This window comes from Schistocerca americana, chromosome 2 (assembly GCF_021461395.2).
Source record: "Schistocerca americana isolate TAMUIC-IGC-003095 chromosome 2, iqSchAmer2.1, whole genome shotgun sequence".
NCBI classification, from domain to species: Eukaryota; Metazoa; Arthropoda; class Insecta; order Orthoptera; family Acrididae; genus Schistocerca; species Schistocerca americana.
This window is the reverse complement of record NC_060120.1, coordinates 392,296,719-392,319,884: the sequence shown is the minus strand read 5'-3', so window position 1 is coordinate 392,319,884 and position 23,166 is coordinate 392,296,719. Positions and strand designations below refer to the sequence as shown.

Below are 23,166 nucleotides of genomic sequence, written 5' to 3'. Positions count from 1 at the left end.
TGAGGGGCGGTAGCACGTGGATCTGGCCGCTTCTGGCACAATCGATTTGGCGGAAGGGAAAAATGAGCATCCCTCGGACTGACCCAATTCCTGGCGACGGCCGCAGCCGGCTCTTACAGGTGTGCAGCCGCAGTCCAAGGCTGGGCGTACAAGCAGAAGCTGCGGTACCTGTCACTCCAACATCAGCACAGAAATCTCAACTCCGCTTCCTCATCCCTAAGACTAGGTTCCAGTTCGACTAAGTGTTCGTTGACACGTCGAAACCAAGGTTTGAACTTAAATTGTCGAGATCTTATATCATATCCTGGGAAGGCGATTAATACTCATCTTACCCGTTTGGTTAATGTAGGAAACTGTAATTACGAGACCAAGATCTACATTCAGTGTTTTCTGGCTCCTGTAACTGACGTCCAATACAGATAACAGTAAGCGTCTTTGTGACGACACTTTGTTCACGGTGTTACTAAATGCCTTCCTGTGAATTAAAAGATTTTGTTAGCTGCTATGCTCTGACAATATTTAGGGATAACATTATGTAACTACAGCAGTTGAAAATCTACTGGTTTCATACTACCGGTACACACTTCAAGTTCAGTTAGAACTGCGCCACGGCTGCGAGATTACCAGTTTTTAAATATTCCTTTGTATAACAATTTAGAAAGCACTTTTAATATAAAGTAAACAACGAATGAAACCAGCTGAGGTAAAGCCTTCTGTATGATAAAGTCTACATATGGCATTAAAATGAGATATTTCAGCATCGATGTACTTGTCTGAAGTAGCAGCATTCTATTTGGCAACGCGGTGGTGAACGGTTTACAAACAAGCTACGGTAAAAACACAAAAATCAAATCGAACAGGTAAAAAATTCCAGTGCTGAAGAGAAAACTGCCATGTCACTGTAACTACACCACTTCATGAGGTAAATGTGATTTTATTTGGTATTTCCCATTTAGGATGAAACTGGATTGCATCTGTACGTAAATTAATCAAATATGGTACGACTTTCCCTTCTAGAAGCGAGAGAAAGCCATTTAAAAAAACTAAAGAAATTGCCACACTTCCAACAACCTGTAGCTTCCTGAACCTCTCTTAATACATTTAGTCGGTAAAATAGTAAACTAGCAAATTGATCTATACTATAAAATTATAAGCCAATGGACTAGAACCAATTATGGGACTATAACACATTATGCAAGTAGAAACTTGTCATTGCTTAAAGCCATTCGCTGTGATATCCTTAAATAGCAGAATGTAATGTTACTCTGTAGTCACTTCTCAAAAGAAAAGAAACGAGAACTACTGGTCAGGGCAAAAACTTATTCCATATTGAAATCAGCGGCATAAATATCTGTTCTAGCTATAAGATACACAGATTCTATGCAAAAATCTGCTAATCGCTTCTTGAGACATGACGTCACATCCTAAATTCCTTAAATACATTTTTTTACTATTATGTTGTAAAACATCCATGTTGCACGAAGAAAAATGTTCCTGAAACCGTCCAGTCGCCAAGTCACTACTTGTAGGATAATTATCAGATGGTTAACAGTATGCATCAACTAAGTGTTAAGACAGTTGCCTTAAAGAGTTCAGTTTCTGACGTTAGTCCGTATTACAATAGTTTTTATACAGGCCAATTTTGTGTTGATTTTTACAATACAGGTCAAAATAATGGGCAACTGATAGCAAAATACTCTTCCTGAGAATGAAAATGTACTTATTCTCAAATAAACAGATAGTCTCCACAGTATGATTAATATCAAAAGCACACAAAATATAACACGACCATAGCAACTGCTTTAACACCAACATCGGCGATGTCTAGTCGACGAGTGGTACATGTAGTACCATAAATAAGCCGCAATGAATCAACAGAAGTCTTAAACTTCTATTTTAAGTAATAGTACCACAACAACTTACCCATCACCAACAACAACACATTTAATAGCTTGCATTTTCACTGCACTGCACGTATCTCCTCTCCTTGACAGAATCAACGGAAATAAGCATCCATGGGCGGGGAGAAATATGGTGGAGATAGCTACCAAACCCAAGTTCTATACTTATTTTCGAAAACAATATTCCTTCAGTTTCTTTACATATAATAACTATATTATAACACTCACATTTTGTCGCGTATGTATAGAATAATATTATTGAAAATGGTTTTGATTTTCCACTCTCATTTGACACTCGTATAACCGAAAAGTTGACATTCTACAACATCAAAACAATGGCTGGCGTGTGGCAACAGCAGGTGTTTGCTTTGGATGCAAAGTATAATGCTCATCGAGCGCCTAATCATCCAAACTTTAGTATGTGTCTTACACTCCAAATTTAATTGCTGTAGACAATCCCTGAAATTCTAGCCTTGGTTATGAAAAGTTTCACTGTTGGGGGGACGGCACCACCAGAGCTGTCAATTCGTGAATCAGTAGAAACACAAACATATCAAATGTTTTTGGAGTTTACACTGCTAACGCTCTAGGACTGATATAATGTTTTGATTTTTACAGGAACTTTGTACATTCGCAGACGAAGCCAGCTTCTGAGAGAGTATGCCAAAGGAGAGGTAAAACTATTTTATAAACTAACAAATGTACGCTCATTTTTACTCCTGAAATAAAAACTCCATAATAGTTTGCATATTTGCTGCACTCCGACTATTAAACAATGTGGTCTTGAGTTTATTATTTCAAGTTACAAGACCTCTGCAGTTGTTGTCATTGATTGCGATGAAAAATGGATGGTTTAGTAGATAACAATATGACAGAAATGCCAGTTACTGCCATATAAGCATTGCTTACTCCCTATGATCTTGGTAGCAAACGAATCATTCCAGATGAGAATGTTATTAATTATAGACGCTTCTGATAGAAGATCTCTAGAGGGCTCAGTTCTTAGCTAAATTCTTAATATCAGTAAGTTTTACCACACTACTGGTAATTTGTCATTATGGCGCTGCGTTTTGCGATGTTCAGGAGTGTTCCTCACTTTTTGTAACACCATAGTTTGATCGTAACAGTATTTTCTTGCGGCCCATTTTCTCTTACTTCTAAACTGGTTAGTATTTGCTTAATAGTCTCATCAGTCTTCACTTGAATCTGACCCAGCTAAATTATTTGAAACTAATGTACCAATACTGCCAAAGATAACCAACTATAAACACTTGTAATTTGTGCATGATATATTTGATGATGCTCCATATTTCACATTCATAGACGATCACAGGTTTCACAATGGTACTGAAGGTACTATTGCTTCTCCGTAATGTGAATAATTTGATGAAAGTGCCATTAGCCTTGTGTGCCTATGTTTTAACATCTTCTGTTCTGCATGTTTCTGTAGCAGTGTTCCACTGATGTTTCTAATAATACCATATGCAACAGGTGTGGATCTTGTGCTTTGTGATTTGTAAATTTTGTCGTAGACAGAATATCATTTTATTGTGAACGTGGTACAAGTGTCTCCCATATACCAACATACATTCTGTACAAACCTATCTGCCCTCAGCATACTTGATACACAACCATCAAAGGTATTTTGCAGACGGGTTACCTACTGGAGAAAGAAATTATTTTTATGATAAGTTGGCAGTTACCTAAAACACTATTCAAATATGTTTTTTGAATTGTAATTAAAACTTTCATGTTAATATGCTCCATTTTTAATTGTTTGATTTTGAGTCAATATGAGATAGGCTATCTGTCATTCATAATTTAATGATTCCATTATAACTTAGTGATTCTGAATTATCAGTGAAATACTAATTTAGTTGTTCCAGAAAATCATTGGCACTACCTTGACGTTTGTTTTCCAGAATTAATCTGGGTTCTATATCTATCGATCTTGCTTTGATACATCATTAAATGCTAGCATAAACTTATGTGTATTTAAATAGTTGAAATAAATTTAGGTTACTGAAGAGAGAAAGGCCACACATATCATATATATACAGATTTTGATTGGCACAACAGCTGCATAAATTTATCAGTAATGAATCTCTGTATTTTGGAACCGCAGATCCATACTTAAAGACCAGAAATACACCACCTGACAAAAAAAGTGAAGCATCCAGAAGACATGGTTGGATGTCAGTATAACTTTGTGCATGTATGTACCATTGCCAGGTATGTAAATGATTAGAGTTGTGATTCTTTGTGACAGGTAAAACGGCTGCCACAGTGCATTAGTGTTTTTCTTAGTATTTTTACCGGGCCTGGTAGGGTATGTAAGGGATGTGGGCAGCATCAGTTGTCGAGTACTCACTTTCAAGGACAAGGACGTGTTGTGTACTCAAATGAGACAGCATTATCAGTTCCTAATATAGTTTAAAAGAGATCTAGTTGTGGCTGGCTAGACGAATTTTGCGTTATCCAGATTTGTGAGATCTGAGGTAACAATGGGCTGATGTTCAACTGCGTGGGAACATGAGCACAGGCATGCTCATTGTCAAGGTTCTGGTCGACCATGTCTGACCACCACAAGAGGGGTCACCATATTGTTCATCAAGTACATCATAACTGCTTCACATCTGCACCTGTCATCAGAGAACAAGTACTCTCAGCAACATTCTGTGTCATCCTGCACCATTGGTTGGAGACTAGCAGCATCTGGATTAGAGAATTAGCATCCCGTGTGTAGGCTGCCATTAACACCACAACACAAACAACTCTGTCTGGAATGGTACTATGACTAGGAAGCATGGACTACTGATGAATGACATAACATTGTGTTCAGCAGTGGATCACAGTTCTGCATTACCCTGGATGACCATCGTCTGCAAGTATGGTGGCAAGCTGAGGAGGGCCCCATTCTTCCAATGGTGTGGAGAAGCACACGGTGTTACCCTCATGTCGTGGTGTGAGGAGCCACCAAGTATGACCTCAGGTCATGGCTGGTAGTGTTCGAAGGAAATATTGACAGCACAATAGTACATTATAGTTACCTTGCGACCTCATATGTTGCCTTTCATGCGCCAGTATTGTGGTGTCATTTTTCAACAGGGCAATGCTCCTTTACATGTGACACATGTCTGTATGAACTGTTTGTGATATGGTGTGGTACTCCTGTGGCCAGCAGGATCTCCAGATCTGTTCCCAATAGAACATGTATGTGCAACCAGCTTGGACGTCAACATTGTCCCAGTGCCAGTAGTTAGGATATCAAGAATCCATTGCAACAGTTGTGGGCCATTTTACCTCAGTAGCAGATACAGTTGCTGTATGATATCTTTCCATCCAGACCATACAGGGTGCAGTGTCATGCAGATAAGTGGGCTCTTACTGCCAAGTTGTTAAATTTGTTTCTTCTCTCATGTTCTTTTGACTTTTGAATCCCAATTGTTTCATTCCCCCTCCTCCACCTCTCCTCAACTTCCATTCAGTCCGTAATCATACTCTGCAGATTCTAAGATTGCATGAAGCAGAACATCCAGGGAAGTGGAGTAAGTCAAAGTACATATTAACAAAAGACATGCAAATCATACAAACATTGTCTCAACACTGTATTAACAATAAACTGTCACTATACTGTATAGTGCCAATTATGCTTGTGCCAGCTAAATTGAAGCAAGTAAATTAAGAACAAAGTTCATACTCTAAAAAAATTTGATGCTTTCTTATTTATATTACCTGCTAGTGGTAGCTTAATATGTAGTTGCTTACAATGATATTTTTCAAAGGAAATAGTTATGTGCATCTGTAAACACAGTGTCTTGTTTACAGTATTCACACATTACTACTTGTCATAAAGCATTACAATGTACACTGCTAATTGCCGTACAGCTAAAAGAATTTTTCAATCTTCGAGTGTTGATGTTGGGTGGAAGTGGGTAATGAGGTGTATTTTTACTTTTCTTTTGAATTGATTAGGAGTCCTGATTTTTTAATTTATGTTTGGTTGGAGGCTTGTGAAATACCTTTATGCCAAAGTCAATTTGATCTAAACATTGACAAGGATATAAAGTCTACATGAAAATTTATTTTCTTTGGTTTCAACTGCTGACATTTTAATGCAGCTTAAACTGATTTCTGTTGCCAGAAAAAAAATCATTAAGGAGTAACTGTACCTGGAAGTAAGAGTAGTGTAGTGCTTTAAAAAAAGGCCTCTCCAAGGTTATCCATTTGGATCAATATTCTTGCTTCTCACTTCCACTGAATAAATAAAAAAGTTCGTGAGACAACAAGGAGTGAAAAAAATGCAAAAGAAGCCAACACTCTTGTCATTAGGGCGACACAGATTGAGAGACATTTCTAAGGACAAAATATTGTGAACGAAGGTTCTTGATTATTTTATTCATGTGGTATTCCTCTTTAACTTGTTGTCTAACTGAACTCCTAGGGAGCTTACACAAGAGTTTTGTTTAGTGTATGACCACTAATGTCAGTTTCTGATGCTAGCTGGTCACTTTTGCTTGTTTGAAATTGTGTAATACTGGTCTTTGTGAGATTAGTTCTTAAACTCTGTACTGTGAATCAGTTGTAGGTCTGTTTAGCTATCATTTGACTCAAGTCTGGTAAGGCTGAGTTTGTACCATTGATTAATATTATTGTGCCATCAATGGAGTGATGTGTGCACCACGACCAAATAGTGGATAGAATTGGAAGGAGAATCAGCATTGGCCATATTTTGTTGTTTTATTGTCAGCAAAATCAATTTTCAGTCGCTTAGTGACCATCCAATTTTAATTGTATATTATAGCACTGAGGATGGTCACTAAGTGACTGAAAACACATTTTGCTGACAATAAAACAACAAAATACAGCCAAAGCTGATTCTCCTTCCAATTCTATCCTTTAAAGTAATTGGAAGATCATTTGTGTATATCGAGGACAAGAATAAGCTCCTTAATGATCGTTGAGTAACTCCACAAGTTATGTCACCCATTATGTGGTTAATTTTATTCCTGTGACACCCCAGTAGTCAGCATATTGGATTTTTGACATTTGATGCGCATTTTGTATGTTTGTAATGTTAGGCAGTAGATTGTCATTTGTTTAGACATGCTTGTATCTGGATCCTGGTGCGATTTGCTTTTAGTCCACACTATTGATTTCCACAGTGCTCTCTGAAAGTCTGATATCTGTGGCAGTGATACAGAGCCCTGGGTATTGACATACAAATTTATTGGGACAGTGTTACCCTCGTTAGCTTGTAACATCAGTGGATGGAAAGCTGACAATTTTGTTTATGTGTACTGTAGGTGCCATCAGGTATTGGTGTGAAAAGTTGATGTGAAGTATGTCCTGCTTTGTTTCAGTCACCATTGGTAAATGTGGAAGTGAAGCTATATCTGGGCAGTAACTTCCACTTAATTTACCAGTAGAATAAAACTACTGCTGTAAGTGAAGTACCTCAATCCCCTTCTACCAGTTCTTTGTGCCCACTAAGCAGATGTGTTTACATATTTTTTAATTATTATGATAGTGCTATCATGCTGTTTTTGTCTGTCAGAAGAGTACAAGAACACATCTCTAGTTAAATACTGACCCACCTAGCCAGTAGGCCTACCTTACAGTTGTCTTTAGGCTGTTTTTTGTTTTTATCTAATCGACGTAATGTATAGTAAGAAAGAGTTGCAAGAATTAACAAAAAAAAAAAAACCCATGCAGTTTAACCATAACTCTGGAAGTTACATTCTTATCTTATCTATGTTGTAAATGGAAATTAAGGAAGGCGAAGTTTCGGGACAAGGCAGTAGTGTCATAAACAATTCATGTGTTGAGAGCATCCTTTTTCTGTTGTATCTGTTGGATAACAAAACTGTAGTTTAGACTGTCATTACCTTGTTTATTTGAAGAGCTATAGAGTAAAGTTTTCTTATTAATTAATTATTCTAACAAATATGGAATGAGGCTTTGTAATTAACTAATCATTGTGAACATATGTAATCATTGATATGTAGCTTTAGTTCATTCACACTAATAACATACAGTGGGATAATCCAAGCCATCAACAACTGTTCCTTAGGTACAACTGTCTAGTCACATATATTAACATGATGATAAATAATTTGTCTAATTATTATGTTCAAGTAGTTACAATGATGTGTTCCATCAAGTTGGACTGAGCCACTAGAGGTTGCATACTGTATAACAGAATTGTAAACAATAAATGTATCATAATAATGGAAAATCCAGGATGGAATGTAAAAGTATTGTGAGGAGGAAAGTTGCTACTCACCATATAGCAGAGATGCTGAGTTGCAGTTAGGCATTGTGAGAGTTCTTTTGTTGTGCCTACCTGCTACTCAGCATCTCCGCTATACGCTAGCAACTTCCCTTCTCATGATAATGTATCATAATATTTAGACACACCATAAAGAGAGAGCAGTAACAAGAAGTGAAAAATGTAAACAGGAAATGCAATTCCTTCTTAAATGTGTTTCATCAGCACTTTCAGTATTGTTTTCCTCGCAGACCATAAAGGGGTAACTGAGGAAGAAGGATTTCCACATCTTGGATCAAAGTACTGTTTGTCAGGTGGGCGATGGTACCAAATTCAGAGTACTAAGAATTAGTAATTGAGGCTGCACTACAGTCGGTACTGTGACATCCTCCATGTCATAAAAGAAACTGAAAAGCAGCTCCTTGCATGACAAAAATTTGCAAAAGTAAAAGAAATTGTTTGATACATTATTGAAATGGAAAAAAGAAAGTAAGAAAACTAAGATACTGTTACCTATTTGCAGTCATGAGAAATAAAAAATAATTTAAAATTAGTGACCACCATATCCAGTGAATTAATATTTTCAGTGCAATTATGGATACAGGAGAGAAATGGAGAGTTCTCTCTCTCTCTCTCTCTCTCTCTCTCTCTGTGTGTGTGTGTGTGTGTGTGTGTGTGTGTGTGTGTGTGTGTGTGTGTGTGTGTCATAACTTGTTCGTTCGCCACCCAGAGCTTTCCAGCATCATATCAAGTGTGTAAATGGTATATTTACTGTGGAAAACATCTTGTATATTACTAAGGGATATCAGCTTCAAAGAAAAACTCACTAAAATGATTACAGCAATAATCAATTTTATTTTATCCCTGCTGAATCTTGTGAATTTGGCAGCCTTTAAGGATTGTTGGTGAATAGTGCAAACAGCCACAATTACTTTTAAATGTGCTATATTTCAATCTCATAACCATTTTCTGGCTATCATGCTCATCTACAGATGGCTAATGTCTCTGATTTTCAATAGAAGCATGTTGTCATGCTGTGTTAAATATTTTTGTGTAGTGCAGGAGCAGAAAACGTACTGCTGATGAAGGCATTAATTTAATCGGAAACATTAGCCATCTGAAGAGGCACTTGATAATGTAAAACCAGTTATGGCATTGAAATAACATGTATTTAAAATCAAAAGTATTTGTGGCAGCTGGTTGCATTGTCCACCAGCAGAAATCCTTAAGTTGTAGTAAGTGTGCTTAATGATGTACTGCACTGTTGCACTGACTTGATATGACCTTCTTTGAGCATTTTACAGTCAGTCAATGACTTGGTGTACTTTATGAAGTACTGAAGTATAGAGTAGCAACACATTTTGAAAAAAATTCTTATTGTGAATGCATCTATGTCTTTCAGTCTTCTCCAAAACCATTGAGGTAATAGTATACTGTCGAAAATATGATTTGATCTCACTAATGTAGTTATGACAAATCCAAACAAGGAAAACACGTAGCACCTTCAGTGACCTGTTGAATGTGTTTGGTAGTATGGATCACAAAATTTTAACTATGGAAATCGTAGCTTCATTGTACTAATTATTGGCTCATTAAATGACAGGATGTTTACATTCTTAACAAAAAGAAAAGGAAAAAAAAACAGACATTACTCAACAGTGCTGCAAAAAGAGAAAAACTTACTTTTCCTACTATAGCAACCCTCTAATGCTTGCAGGGGCATATTGACCAAAAACACAATGTCAACCACATCTGACACATTTAAGATAATACCTGAACAGATTTGTAATTCGTTCTCAGGAATCAGTTTCACTCTTAATCATAGAGAAGTAACTATGACCTGGCCCCAATAATAGGTATTTATAGTTATGCTTGAAGTGAAGAGAAGAAGGAAGAAGATTAGGATGACATGCCTCACTGACAACAGGCACTTTAGAGAAACAGCACATACTCAGATTAGGAAAGGATAAGGAGTAAATTGGCTATGTCCTATTCAAAGTAATTATCCTGGCATTTGTTTTATGCAGTCTAGGGTAAGCATGAAAATCCTGGGATTTTACTGGTTGGGGATTTGAACCACGATATTCGTGAATGAACAGTTCTATTGTCCGCAAAAAGAACTTGTTTCTCATTTCAAATTAAATGGTAAATCATTATCATTTAGACAAACAGCAGAAACCCCACAGTCAAACCATTCAGAATACTATTTTGTTTACCGTCTGTGCAGATGACATGGTATACGTATGTAAAATACTTGTGTTTGCATGTTTACAAAATTGATGATCATTGCTCAAAGTTATTGCACTATCAGAACTAAACAATATGTTGATAACAGTAAGTATTTTCCTCAATTTAACAAAAGCATTTGAGTGTGGGTCATGCAATACTTCTGCATATGTTGGCATTTATGGCATTATGGAAAATGTTCAACAATGGTCATTTCATATTTGAAGAGTACGAAGCAGATTATCCTCCAGCATTGACAAATAGAGGAAAGGTCTGCATCTGACTGGAGTTATACAAAGTGAGGGGTGTCACAGAGTTCCGTTCTGTGTCCATTGCTTTTCTTCTATTCTCTTTATAGATAACACAAGTGTTATTGTGAAAGGCATGGAATATAATATAAATAATATAGCTAACAAGGCAGTCCATAACAATAGTACATGAAAGAACAGATTAACACTTAACTACAACAGAATGCAATGCATACAGTTTCTGACATGGAAATCTTGTAAAAGCAAAATTTTATTGTCCCGGTCTGATTAAAGGGTCAGTGGAATTGATCATTTTAAATTCTTAAGACTGAGGGTGAATGGAAGACTATCTTCAAAGTATTACGTTCAAGATCTTCTGTAGAAACTGAATGCTGCTGTCTTTACTATAGAAATGATGTCCAGCATCTCTGACATTGAAATGCAGAGGTTTGTTTACTTTGCTTACTTTCACTTGACTGTCTTTTGTGGTATTACATTTTGGGGCAATTCTGTGCACTCGGCAAGAATATTCTTAGCTTAGAAAAGGGCAGTGTTGTTTGCAAACTTCATGTAGCCTATTGTTCAGATATTACAGAATTCTAACTCTGCCATCCTTGTGTACACACACACACACACACACACACACACACACACACAAATACACACAAAATGCAGCATCAAGAAGGATTAGGGCAGCACAAATGAAAGTTGGTAGGCATGATTCTACATCTGGAATATGATTTCTATACAAATTTCATGCCATTCGCATAAGAGTGGCACTAGTAGTGCCACTGTGAGGATGAAAATCAGGTTTCATTTGAATGTACGCTGTAGCAGTCGTGAGTTAGTTATCTTTGAGATTGGATGTAGTGAGTTGACGTTAGTCAAGAATGCCATTAATGTGACAAAGATTCCAGTATCAGCACCACACCGTGTTTGAACAAGGTCATGTAACAGGGCCTTGACAAGCTGGATGTTCCCTCTGTGATACTGCAGAAAAACTAGGCAGGATGCAGCCACTGTACTTGACGGCTGGCAACAGTGGTCACCAGAATGTAAAGTCTCAAGAAGACAGGTCTCTGGATGACCACACGACACCACCGACAGGGAAGTCCATTGTGTTCAGTGTATGACTCTGTCACATCAGTAATTTGAGCAGCAGTTCGCACCACAGTGACCCAACAAATTGCAACAAATCAGAAACTTCAAGGACAGCTCTGAGCCCAGCACCCTGTAGCATGCATTCCATTGGCCCCAAAACTGTCATTTGCGAGTTCAGTAGTGACAGGTGAGAGTTCATTGGAGGGCGGGGTGGAGGTCTGTTGTATTATCTGCCTCAGTGCCAGTGACGACCATATATTGGTTAGGAGGAGGCCTGTTGAGAGCCTGCAACCAACCTTTCTGTGTATTACACACACTGGATCAATGCCTGGAGTTAAGGTCTGGGGTGCAATTTCGTATGACAGCAGGAGCACTCTCTTGGTTGTTCCACACACCCTGACTGCGAATTTTTACATCAGTCTGGTGATTCGACCTGTAGTGCTGCCATTCATAAAAAGCATTTCACAGGGTGTTTTCTAGCTGGATAAGGCTTGCTCACATACCACTGTTGTAACCTAAGATGCTCTGTAGAGTGTCAACATGTTGCCTTGGCCTGCTTGATCACCAGACCTCTCTCCAGTGAAGCATTTATGGGACATCATCGGATGACAACTCCAGCATCATCTACAACGAGCATTAACCAACTGTCCCTGTATTGATGGACCAAGTGCAACAGGATAGAAGTCCATCCCACAAACTGACATCTGGCACCTGTACAACACATTGCATGCGTATTTGAATGCTTGCATTCAACATTCTATGAGTTACATGATTTATTAATGTAACAGCACTAACTTGTAATCCTGCAATATTAATCACTTAAATATTAAACCTAGACAAATGTAATCCCCTTATCTCATCACTCTACATCAATTATGTTTTGGTGTTGGGATTTTTTTTTCTATCAGTGTATTTAATGGGATTTTTGGTTGTCCATATTGAGTCATTCAAAAGAAAGTGCAACATTCATTCAGTGAACACTAGAAAGATAAACAGTATAAACTGGGATAACACTTCCTTAGGCATTAACTGAGTAATATGGTGCAGTGGTTAGCATACTAGACTTGCATTCAGGAGGATGACAGTTCAAATCCCCCTCTGGCCATCCAGATTTAGGTTACCATGATTTCCCTAAATCGCTTCAGGCAAATGCTGGGAGTGATCCTTTTTAAAGGATACGGCCAGTTTCCTTCCCAGCCTTGAAACAGTGTGAGCTTGTGCTCTGTCTCTAATGACTTCATTCTCAATGGAACTTTAAACCCTAGTCTTCTTTTGTTCCTTGAGCATTGTACATTGAGGTGTGCACTATTCGGTAGGTTTTGTTTTCAGTTGGCTTCCAACATAACTAAAAAAATTGGGTGTCAAATTCCAAATATTCAAATCCAAGTTGAAAGGTTTCCTTGTGGCACACTATTACTGTTCTGTACAGTAGTTCCTCACAGACATTGAGAACTTTTCTCTATAATGTGTTATTTATTCAAATACTCCCTTGTAATTTTGCTGTGTTTCATTAATTCCTTTGTTAATGAGTTTTGTAACCAACATTCTGTAAACTATGTGCTGACTTTACTTTGTGACCAAGTAGCTAGTTTCACATGGTCCCACAGAGCCTGATAGATAAATAAATAAATAAATAAATTGGTAAGACAGATCAATGCTATTATATAAGGTCTAGGAGCTAATAGAGTACCCTTGTCAAATATGCAGTCATTTTGACTTTCAAAATGAACTTATTTCGGCAAGAATTGCTCAATATAAAATGTACATTGTTTATACTATTTTCTGTTTGTTGCTATCATCATTCATAAGCCTGTGTCAGTTTTGCCTTCTTTCATTGCTATTAACTTCATGTAGCTGAAAATTTTCTTTTTTTTTTAAATGACATATTACCAAAATAAGTGTACTTGTCATGAAGAATAGTTTTGAGTTGAGACCCCTAATTTTTATAGTTTATCTGTTCAATAAATTATTTGTATGCACCTCACAATAATGACAGAAATAATAATTAAAAACCGAATGAGGTGGTGCAGTGGTTAGTACACTGGGTGGGCGTTCACAAGGACAGTGGTTCAAACCCATTTCCGGCCATCGTGATTTAGATTTTCTGTGATTTCCCTAAATCACTGTAGGTAAATGACAGGATGGTTTCTTTGAAAGGACATTGCTGATTTCCTCCACCATCATTCCCTAATCTGATGGGACCAATGACTTTGATGTTTAGTCACTTCCCCCAAATCAACCAACCAATAAATAAATAAAAATGAGGAATGGCAATGATTCACATGTAGCTAATTGATAAATTAGTTTAGATTGTGTGTGGTGTACAGACACATGTAATAGTACAGAAACTTTGCTAGCTTTTGAGACACCTCACCTTTTTCTAGTTTAAGTACACACACAACTAGAGAGACACTCAAACGAACACTAATTGAAACTCTAGTAAACTCTCTGTACTGTCACATGTGACTATGCACCTTGCACAAATCAGCTGTAGGCAAAGTTGTCTTTCCCCCCTTTTGTTTATTTAGTTGTAGAGCAGTACATAGTACTGCCTATAAGAAGTATTGTACATGTGGGTTAAATTATGTGTGGTTGTTATTTGCTTAAAGGATACAGTGTTGCGAAAGCAGTATATCAAAATAAGAAGCCAACTCCTGCAACAGAGGTATGGCCTATCATTTGATCAGAGCAGTCTACGTAGCAGGAGTGCGAGGAGTAGCAGTCGGGTAAGAAAGAAACTGTTCCAAAGAATGTCAAGCCTTATGTAAATTATTGCACTATCCATAAAAATGGAGAATTGTTTCAGTTGATGTAATTTATGCCAGGGTAGATCAGTGAATCTCCTGAGAGCTCAAGACTACAACAGGAAAGTATTATGAGTGAGCAAGGAATAGTGGTACCTACAAAACAGGCAGAGGCATCACGAGCTATTGTGGGTGGCACAACAATCGCTGAGAACTATGCTTTTGTTGGAGTGCATCATATATTTGATCAGGTAATCGTTAATGTGATATTTGGAGGAATAAATCTTTATCCTATGATGTCTTTCTTGCAATAGTGTTCTCTTGCATTTTCAGCACACAGCTGCTGTCACAGTATTGAAATTTGCAAATAATGATCGTTCTCATTTATGTTGTGCATCTTTTGATGGAACTGTTTCCATATGCAATGTGACAGCAACTCCTCCATGTGTTGAAGTTATTTTGAGAGGTCATAAGAAAGCTGTTACAGGTGTGTCAGTTACATAAAATATTGAGCTATACTTTTTCCACTACTCTTTATAATTGTGACATGAAAATTAAAATAAGAACAATTAATTTGCAGATTGTGATTGGTCTGTTTCAAATGATCTAATGGTAAGTTGTTCACTGGATGGGACACTGTGCTTGTGGCATGTGGCAACGCAGAAATGTTTAAGAGTTGTTAAAGACCAGATGGGTTCAGAAATGCTTTCCTGCCTCTTTCAGCCAGCAAATAATAATATGGTTGTTGTATCCTTTTGACACATTCATTGTGAAAGGATATCAGACTTAATAGCATTCAGTATTATTTTGGACTGTAGATTTTTATTCTGTTCCATCCCTCCCTGTCACCCTCCCCTCTCGTGTATGTATGTTTACGTGAACTTGGTGTTTCGAAGTATTTCTTATTAGTAGCCGAATACATGAGTCTATTTACCAGCTGATGTAATAATAATTTCAGCAGTTAATAAGTTGACACTCCTTATCTTCCCTTACAGAATTAATGTCTTATTTTCTTCTAACTATTTGTGCTTGTACCTTTTCTTTTAGATTCATGAAGGTGATACCAGAAACTTAAGGTTCACTTATGTTTCCCTTGTTACTAAATCTGAACTAATGAATGTTATATGACTGACTGCCAGTTGAGAAATCACTCTGAAATTGTTAAGTAAATTCTTGAAAACTGTATGTTTTGACTAGATTTTAATTCTATTGGTGATGGATAAACAAAATATTCAGCTCATAATGACTAATGAACTGATATTATTAGAAGAGCTAATAATATATATTTAAGTAAGTAAAGCTGTCCTCACACTGAAGGTAGGTTTGAACACTAAAGTTCTTTACAGTGCACAGTCCTGTTGGTATACCTTTGCCTTCCTCTGACTTTTGAACTGACTTATCCAGCCAATTGTAAGTAGGCTTACTATCTTTTTTGGGTCCTGAAACATTAACTTCATTTATTCAGTTGTACTCTCCACTAGATATAACAATAATTGCCTCAGTTTTAGTTCTAACAACTTGGTTCATGTCTAGCACTGTGGTATGATAGAGTAGCCTCTTTAGCAGCACCCTCCAGATCACTGTTATTCCTATTTTTGGCATTAAGAAAATCTCTTATATTTGATGAAGCAGTAGTATCAATAGCACTCGTATATTTAGCTGTTCACATAGTATCACCCTTTTCTTTATGTGCAACAGAAAATTCCCCAGTTCATAGTGTACAATTACAAAAGTTCATATTTGTGTTGCATGTTTACATTAAACACACTCTTTCTTTTTACCCATTGCTAAACGATAAGACAAAAAATGAATAGAGATAAAATTATCAAAATATGTAGACAAGTTACTTCACACATAAAAACAACATAAATACAGTGCCCCTGCTGTATTACCAAATGACTAAGGGAAAACTGGTAGAACAGTTAGGCACTCTTTCCCATTGCCATCAATGCTTGCTCCAAGGTCGTCTCAGAGAGGCACAGCGTAAGAGAATGTTTAAAAATGTGAACTCAAACATATAGGACTAAAGCTTAAAAAATTAATAAAATTAAAAAAAAAACTTCTTCCCAATGGTAAAATTTTCAAACAGCAGACATTTTTGTAAGCCCGGAGAGCACTAAAAACCAGAACTGTCCAAGCTAATACTGAGCAAAAGGTAAGCCTGATTATAAGGAGAGCTACAGTTTAATGTTGACTCGAGAACATGATTCAACTTGACAATTTTCAGATTAATAAATCATTGCCAGAATTGAAGGAAAAAGTAAGTGTCAAAAAGACATAGGCTCAACAGAGCATTGAACTCGAGTCCCTGGATTTGTAGTTGGGCAGTTATTCACTTAGTCATAGAGTCACATTCACTATACTGTAAAAACAGTATATTGACAGACTTTATGTCAAGGATGGAGTAGGCATTAATAATAAAGATAGAATTTTCATGACTTTTTGTGTTGTAAAGAACTTGTTAAGGAGAACTTGTAGAAGGGGAAACTGGTTTAGCATTAGTAAAAGAGATGGACAAGGGACACCATCTCTACTGTGCTTTCTAATCTGAGTCTTGAAAAAGCTTCAAATGTCTGGTTACAAAGGCAGAAAGTCAACCCAGATATGTCCGTGTGCTAATGATATAGCAAATATTAGCAGAAGAAGAGTTTCACTAGAGACAACAATAAGTGACCGGACAGAGGCCATACTTCCTAGAGGTTTTGCTATTAATGAAATTAAGACTAAGTACATGAATTTCAGGAGGAAGGAAAATAATAACTTTGATAAACCATCAGCGGATAAAGTATTAGCAGTGGAGTGTGATCCCACTAACATAGTGGACAAGAAGACCAGGGCTCTCCGGGAGAAAACAGAGATGGCTGATACGATCAACAGACAACTACAAGCACAAGCACCAGTGCCACCTGGACTATACGATCTGCCTAAAATACACAAGAACCACAAATGGAATGCAGCGGACCAAAAACGGAATGCCAACGCTTTAGCAGATTGCAGTGAGCAGGAGTGAACCACAGGGGGAATGCCTGGTACCTCAGACAAAATTCCAAACACAGCAGACCAAAGATGGAACACCCAGGAGTGGGTCTGGTGGCTGCAGACCACAGAGGGAACACTCAGAATGAAAGCATATGGAAAACAGAATGACAACATCCCAGAAGATCACAGCGAGTGGGCACGGACTGCAGAGGGAATGCCTGCAACCACCAGTGGAGGAGGAAGGCCACAGACATAAATACTGGATCAGATCCACTTGAGGAACAGTCTCAGGTTGCACCTGATGAAGGTTACGAGCTACGTTACCAAAATATCGTGCAAATACGAAACTGGTATCCGGCAGAACACCTGACAATCCAAGATGTCATTAGATTACCGGGGAAGCCTGAAGAGTTATATCTGCAGCTGGTTTCAATTTTCAACATGTGCAGAACTTTGACTGTTTATGACCTAAAAGGACAAATTCCATGTCAATTGAAATAAAACAGCACATCTTAAATGGTAAATAGATGCTTCCACATATTTAAGAAATTATTGGCCTCTAGGTAATTAAATAGCCAGCTGAAATTTGAAATTTATAAGGTAATGATCAGGCCAGTTGTAACCTACAGTTGTGAAACATGGACACTAACAAGTACTGATGAGCAGCAGCTCAGGATATATGAAAGAAAGGTTCTGCTCAAGATCTATGGGGCAGTTTAGGATAACAATGGTCTTAAGAGATCTAGAACAAACACTGAGCTGGATTGCCTCACAGAAAGAGTTGACATTGTGAGAACAGTAAAAAGTAGGAGAATAGCCTGGCTTGGAAATGCCCTTAGGATGGGTACTGGACGAACAACTAAAAATGTTTTTGAATGGAAACCCGCTGAAAGAAGGCAGAGAGGAAGCCCATAAAGTAGTGAATAGATGATGTGGAAGAAGATATAAAATCTCTGTGCCAGAAGATGGCTGACAACTGTGCTGAGAGAGTAGAATGGAGGAAATGTGTTGAAGAGGCTAAGACACTTGCAAAGTTATAACACCATAAAAAGAAGAAGAAAGAATGAACTTATCAAGCAAATTTATTACTTTGCACTTATGAAAGTTTTGAAGTTTTTGGTCTTTAAATTTTTTGTTTCTCGAGGTACTGCTAGACCGGACTGTTATATTTTGTTTTGTCCCATTTGTAATAGTGACAGTTATGATAGTAGAATGTACACCAGACAGTAGCGTTATCTGGAGCTGACATCTAAACTTACAGGCATGTTAGTCAGGAGCCAGTCATATCATCAGAACTTCTTATAATAGCATAGAATGTTTGTAATTGTATTAGTCATTTGAAGGAATTATTTGTGACACTTCACATAAAGTTTTCACTCTGTAAATCTTCACCAATAGATTCTTAGCACTGCAGACCTGAAAAAGGCACTTGCAGTGGGGACGTGCAGCCAAGAAGACAATAGTAGCATCAAATACAGGAGTCTTGCGTTGATTAGCATAATGTCTTGATAGCTCACTGAGCTAATTGACAGTTGGAAGCTTAGCTGAAGGACAGTAGCATTAAATTCAAATCCATTTTGTGCTTACGTTATGTATTACTGCATTAATTTAGTTTACATATGTTATGAGAGCATAGAGACTTTAGTTCATACATATTGCAGGATTGGACCCTCAGAAGGACATGGGAAAGGGCAGTTAATAATGCATCCAAATGTAAAGAAAATAAATTCCTGATATGAGTTTGTAATCATAATGAACTTTATTAATAATTCTGTTTGTGTCATATCAGACTTTTCTATCATATTATATGTGTCAGTTCTTGATACATTCATATTATTTCATGTTAAATGTTTCGGCTCTTGGCATACTCTTGGAACCAAAAGTTGGTTGAAACCAAAAATAAGTAGCAGTGAAACTGACAATGGAATATGTGCAGAGGGGATAGGTTTGACACTAGTGATGGCAGTGTACTTATCACTGTAAAAAAAACTTCATAATATATAATATATACTGAGATATACACAATTAACGTGCCAGGTAATCTGGGTGGAAATATGGAGTGAACTTGGATGTGAAATAATAATCTGATGTTTCTACTGGCCTCTCATATCCAGTAACATAGTGTGTATCACCTGAGGAAAAGCATGGAAAATAGATACTGTGTGTAAATTCCACAATCATGCTGTTGCGATAGGAAAAGATATTAATCTGTTTTCTATGCATTTAGAGTGGGATTCAGGGACAAAAAATCTTGTGACACTATACTAAACATATTTTCTGGAAATTATTTAGAGCAACTGGCGAGACACTCCATGTCCAAGGAAAATGTACTGGCTCTTCTGGCAATGAACAGGCCCAAACTTTTCAACTCAGTGGCTATAGAGACAGGAATCAGTTATTGGAGCATCCTTGATTACTCAAACAAAAATTTAAGGAAGGTGGAAAGATATTGCTGCTTAAAAAGTATAGAAGTGAAATGATTAGAAATTACTTGAGCAGTCAGCAGCAAATGTTTAGCTCTGGAGAGGAGAATGAAGAAGATCTGTGGCAGAAATTCAGGCTTGTTGTAGGCCATGTACTAAATAAGTTGGTCCCATGGAAGATAGTGACGGATGGGAAGGACCTACCATGGTTCACTAACAATATTAGGAAGCAAATATGAAAGCAAAGAGAACTGTATAGAAGTTCAAACAAAGCCTAACCCTTGCTGGCAAAGTCCAAAGAAGCATAAGTACAGCTGTGCTTGAAGTATTCAGTGATATTGGAAGCAAAATCTTACCTACTGAGTCGTCAAAGAACCAAAAAATTGGTCCTTCATAACATCAGTTAATAGAACAAATATTTTTTTCCAGATACTCGTATATCATGACAACACTGCAATGGAAGATGATCAAAGAATTTCCCAAGATACTAAACTCTGTCTTTCACCAAAGATTAGAAAGCGCTTTCCATGTTTGACTGTCCCACAGATGCAAAAATGGCAGATACAGGAAAAAGTAGGTGCAGAATTTAAAAACAGTTAAAATCGCTTGATAGAAAAAAGACCACAGGAACTGATGAGGCACCTGTGAGGTTCTATATTGAATATCCAAAGGAACTGCCCCCTCACCTGTTATAATTCAGAGTAAATAACTGGAACAAAATAGCAGGCCATGTGACAGGAAATTGCCACAGGTTGTTCCAATCTATAAGAAGGGTTGCAAGATGAAAGCCAAAACTGTAGACTTATAAACTTGGCGTCAATTTCTGGTAGAATTATGGAATGTGTATTGTGCTCATATGTGATGACGTTTCTGGAGACTGAACTCATGTTTGGGAAAACGGTAGTTCAAATTGATAGCTACCACTGTTTTGATAAACATATTTTGAGAGAGAACATAAATGCACAGTTTGATTCACCTGAATTATTTTGGACCATCAGTTGTAGTCTAGAGACTTATTGACTGCCGCAAAACAGTTCCTTGAAAAAAAAAATACCAGTTTGTGAATTATTTGCAGACTTGTTGATTACAATATAAATAAAATTAATGTAGCTGGAACTGATTATATCAAATGAGCTTGGGGACACAAGGAATACCTTGAAATTCAGTAGTTTATTCATTAAAATATGATTCTGTTATACTCAAGATGTCCCTCACAGGTCACGAGTAATTGATCAAATTGTTAATTCCAAAATGTATTTCAGTGCACAAACTTATGAAAACCCTGAAGTTTGTCTCTGGTCTCAATCGCAGAAAAATTCTGTCACTAAGTGAACTGGACTTGCAAAATAGTGAAGTTCTGCTATTTTGTTGAAAACTGACATTCTGAGCCCGTGACTGTGTACAAAATATAGGTTGACTCTTACAGAGAAGACAATAGCAACCAGACACTTTTTACAATTACAATTCTATTTATTTATTTAAATAACGCCGTAACTGGTTTTGAAACGAACTGTTCATCTTCAGTTGGCTAGTTCACGTTAAGATACATTTTACATTAACTTTCACTCTTGTTTTCCCAAATGATGAAATTTCCTTGGGATGGTGATGTACAGAGATATGTAGATATTTACATATGTATGTGACAGTAGGAATTTACAAATTACTGATGTTCCATTACTTACTATTTATATTAAAAGAGACTGGTTAAAATTAAGATAAACAAATAAGGAAGCCAGTTTGTTATAAAGTAATACAGCAGTGATATGATGTACATATTATGGTATACATTAGAACCAAAGTATATGATTCAGAATGGATGGACATAGATTACAACAGTGGACATGACATTTTTTTTCCTTTTTTTATAGTGAAAACTAGTGTAAAATGTATCTTAACATGAACTAGCCATATGAAGATGAACCTTTCTGTTCGAAACTGGTAACAGCGCTACTTAAATAAATAAATAAATAGCATTGTAAAAAGTGGCTGGTTGCTGTTGCCTTCTCTGTAGGAGTCAACCTGCATAGTGAGAGTCCTGCCGGTACACCAGTGAAGGCACATCGGCACCCACTGTCTAACATGTCATCTACCTGCTCCAGCCCCTAAATATGTTGACCAATCCAAATCTAATACCAGAGTGCACCCATTTGCCCCCCCCCCCCCCCCCCCCTGCCACATACGCACACATCCTGTCCTGCAATATTTCTAAAGAAACAAAACAATTACCACTGAAGTTTTATAAGTTGTGCTGTCAGTTCATGACTTGAAATTCATTCTGTTAAGTGCTCCATGTTCAGCATTCCTCATCATAATTCAATAACACAGTAAAACCCACACTCAGGAGTTCCCTGGTGGCCATTTGCATTGCTTGGGATACCTGTTCACGTAACTGAGAACCTTCATCTACACACTGAAATTATAGGTCTGCTCAAACAAAATGCAGGTGTCCATATTGTAACCTATCAAAATCCATGTTCTGACATACAGATTTACATTTTCTGCAATCTCTGTCACTTAAGGCAAATGCTGGGATGATTCCTTTGATAGGGCACAGCTGGTATCCTTCCCCAATCGAAACTTCTCCATCTCTGATGATCTTGTCATTGATGGGACACACAAACCCTAATCTTCCTTCCTTACTTTTCTGGATACTGAACATCTGCTACATAGGAAACAACGTGTATGCGAATGCAGGCTTTCTCGACAAATCACAGTGAGAAAACCTTCTCAGCTTTGCCTGAAAATGGCAAGTAAGAAACTTGCTGGAACATTGCCAGAGAACGATGCATTGACTCAGGTGTGAACTTGAGAAGATTTTATCATCAAATGAACAATATGGTTTCCACAGCACCCAGTTTATTCTGTTCACTCATGAGATTCAGAAGATAATAGAAAGTGGAGCTCACATTTATACTGTGTTTCTTGGCGTTCAGAAAGCATTTGACGTAGTTCCAGAGCATTGCTTGGTAAACACAAAACATGTATGCAGAATATACACTTTAACCGAAGACTTCCCAGTTGACAGAAATCAGTTTGTTATCCTTAATGTGACAGCATTGCCAGAAGAAAATAAAGTACAATGACCACATATATCACAGATGGAAATGCTCTTTACAGGTTGACAACAATCTTTAGAAATTTGTTACAGAATGAGAGGGGCTTGCTGATGATCAGAACCTGGAGCTAAAATTGGTAGCCCACCCTAAACATAAATCTCAGGTTTTTCTGTTGCCGTATTAGAACTCCTGTATTGCGTACTAACTGCTCCAGTTC

The 23,166-nt window shown here is 37.3% G+C and overlaps 2 protein-coding genes across 2 annotated transcripts in view; one reads left to right on the top strand and one right to left on the bottom strand.

Annotated features, from left to right (window-relative positions):
- The window catches only part of LOC124596560 (ras-related protein Rac1), a 94,311-nt gene extending 92,270 nt beyond the window's left edge, over positions 1-2,041 (bottom strand). The window contains exon 1 of the mRNA XM_047135745.1: positions 1,924-2,041. Within this exon, the coding sequence (XP_046991701.1) occupies positions 1,924-1,958 (35 nt within the window). The 5' untranslated portion in view covers positions 1,959-2,041. The remainder of the gene's footprint in view (positions 1-1,923) is intronic.
- Positions 2,042-2,226: 185 nt separating this feature from the next.
- LOC124596235 (WD repeat-containing protein 13-like) overlaps positions 2,227-23,166 on the top strand; it is an 84,233-nt gene continuing 63,293 nt past the window's right edge. The window contains exons 1-6 of the mRNA XM_047135299.1: positions 2,227-2,318; positions 2,520-2,575; positions 14,357-14,473; positions 14,578-14,742; positions 14,825-14,978; positions 15,072-15,238. Of these exons, the coding sequence (XP_046991255.1) occupies positions 2,237-2,318; positions 2,520-2,575; positions 14,357-14,473; positions 14,578-14,742; positions 14,825-14,978; positions 15,072-15,238 (741 nt within the window). The 5' untranslated portion in view covers positions 2,227-2,236. The remainder of the gene's footprint in view (positions 2,319-2,519; positions 2,576-14,356; positions 14,474-14,577; positions 14,743-14,824; positions 14,979-15,071; positions 15,239-23,166) is intronic.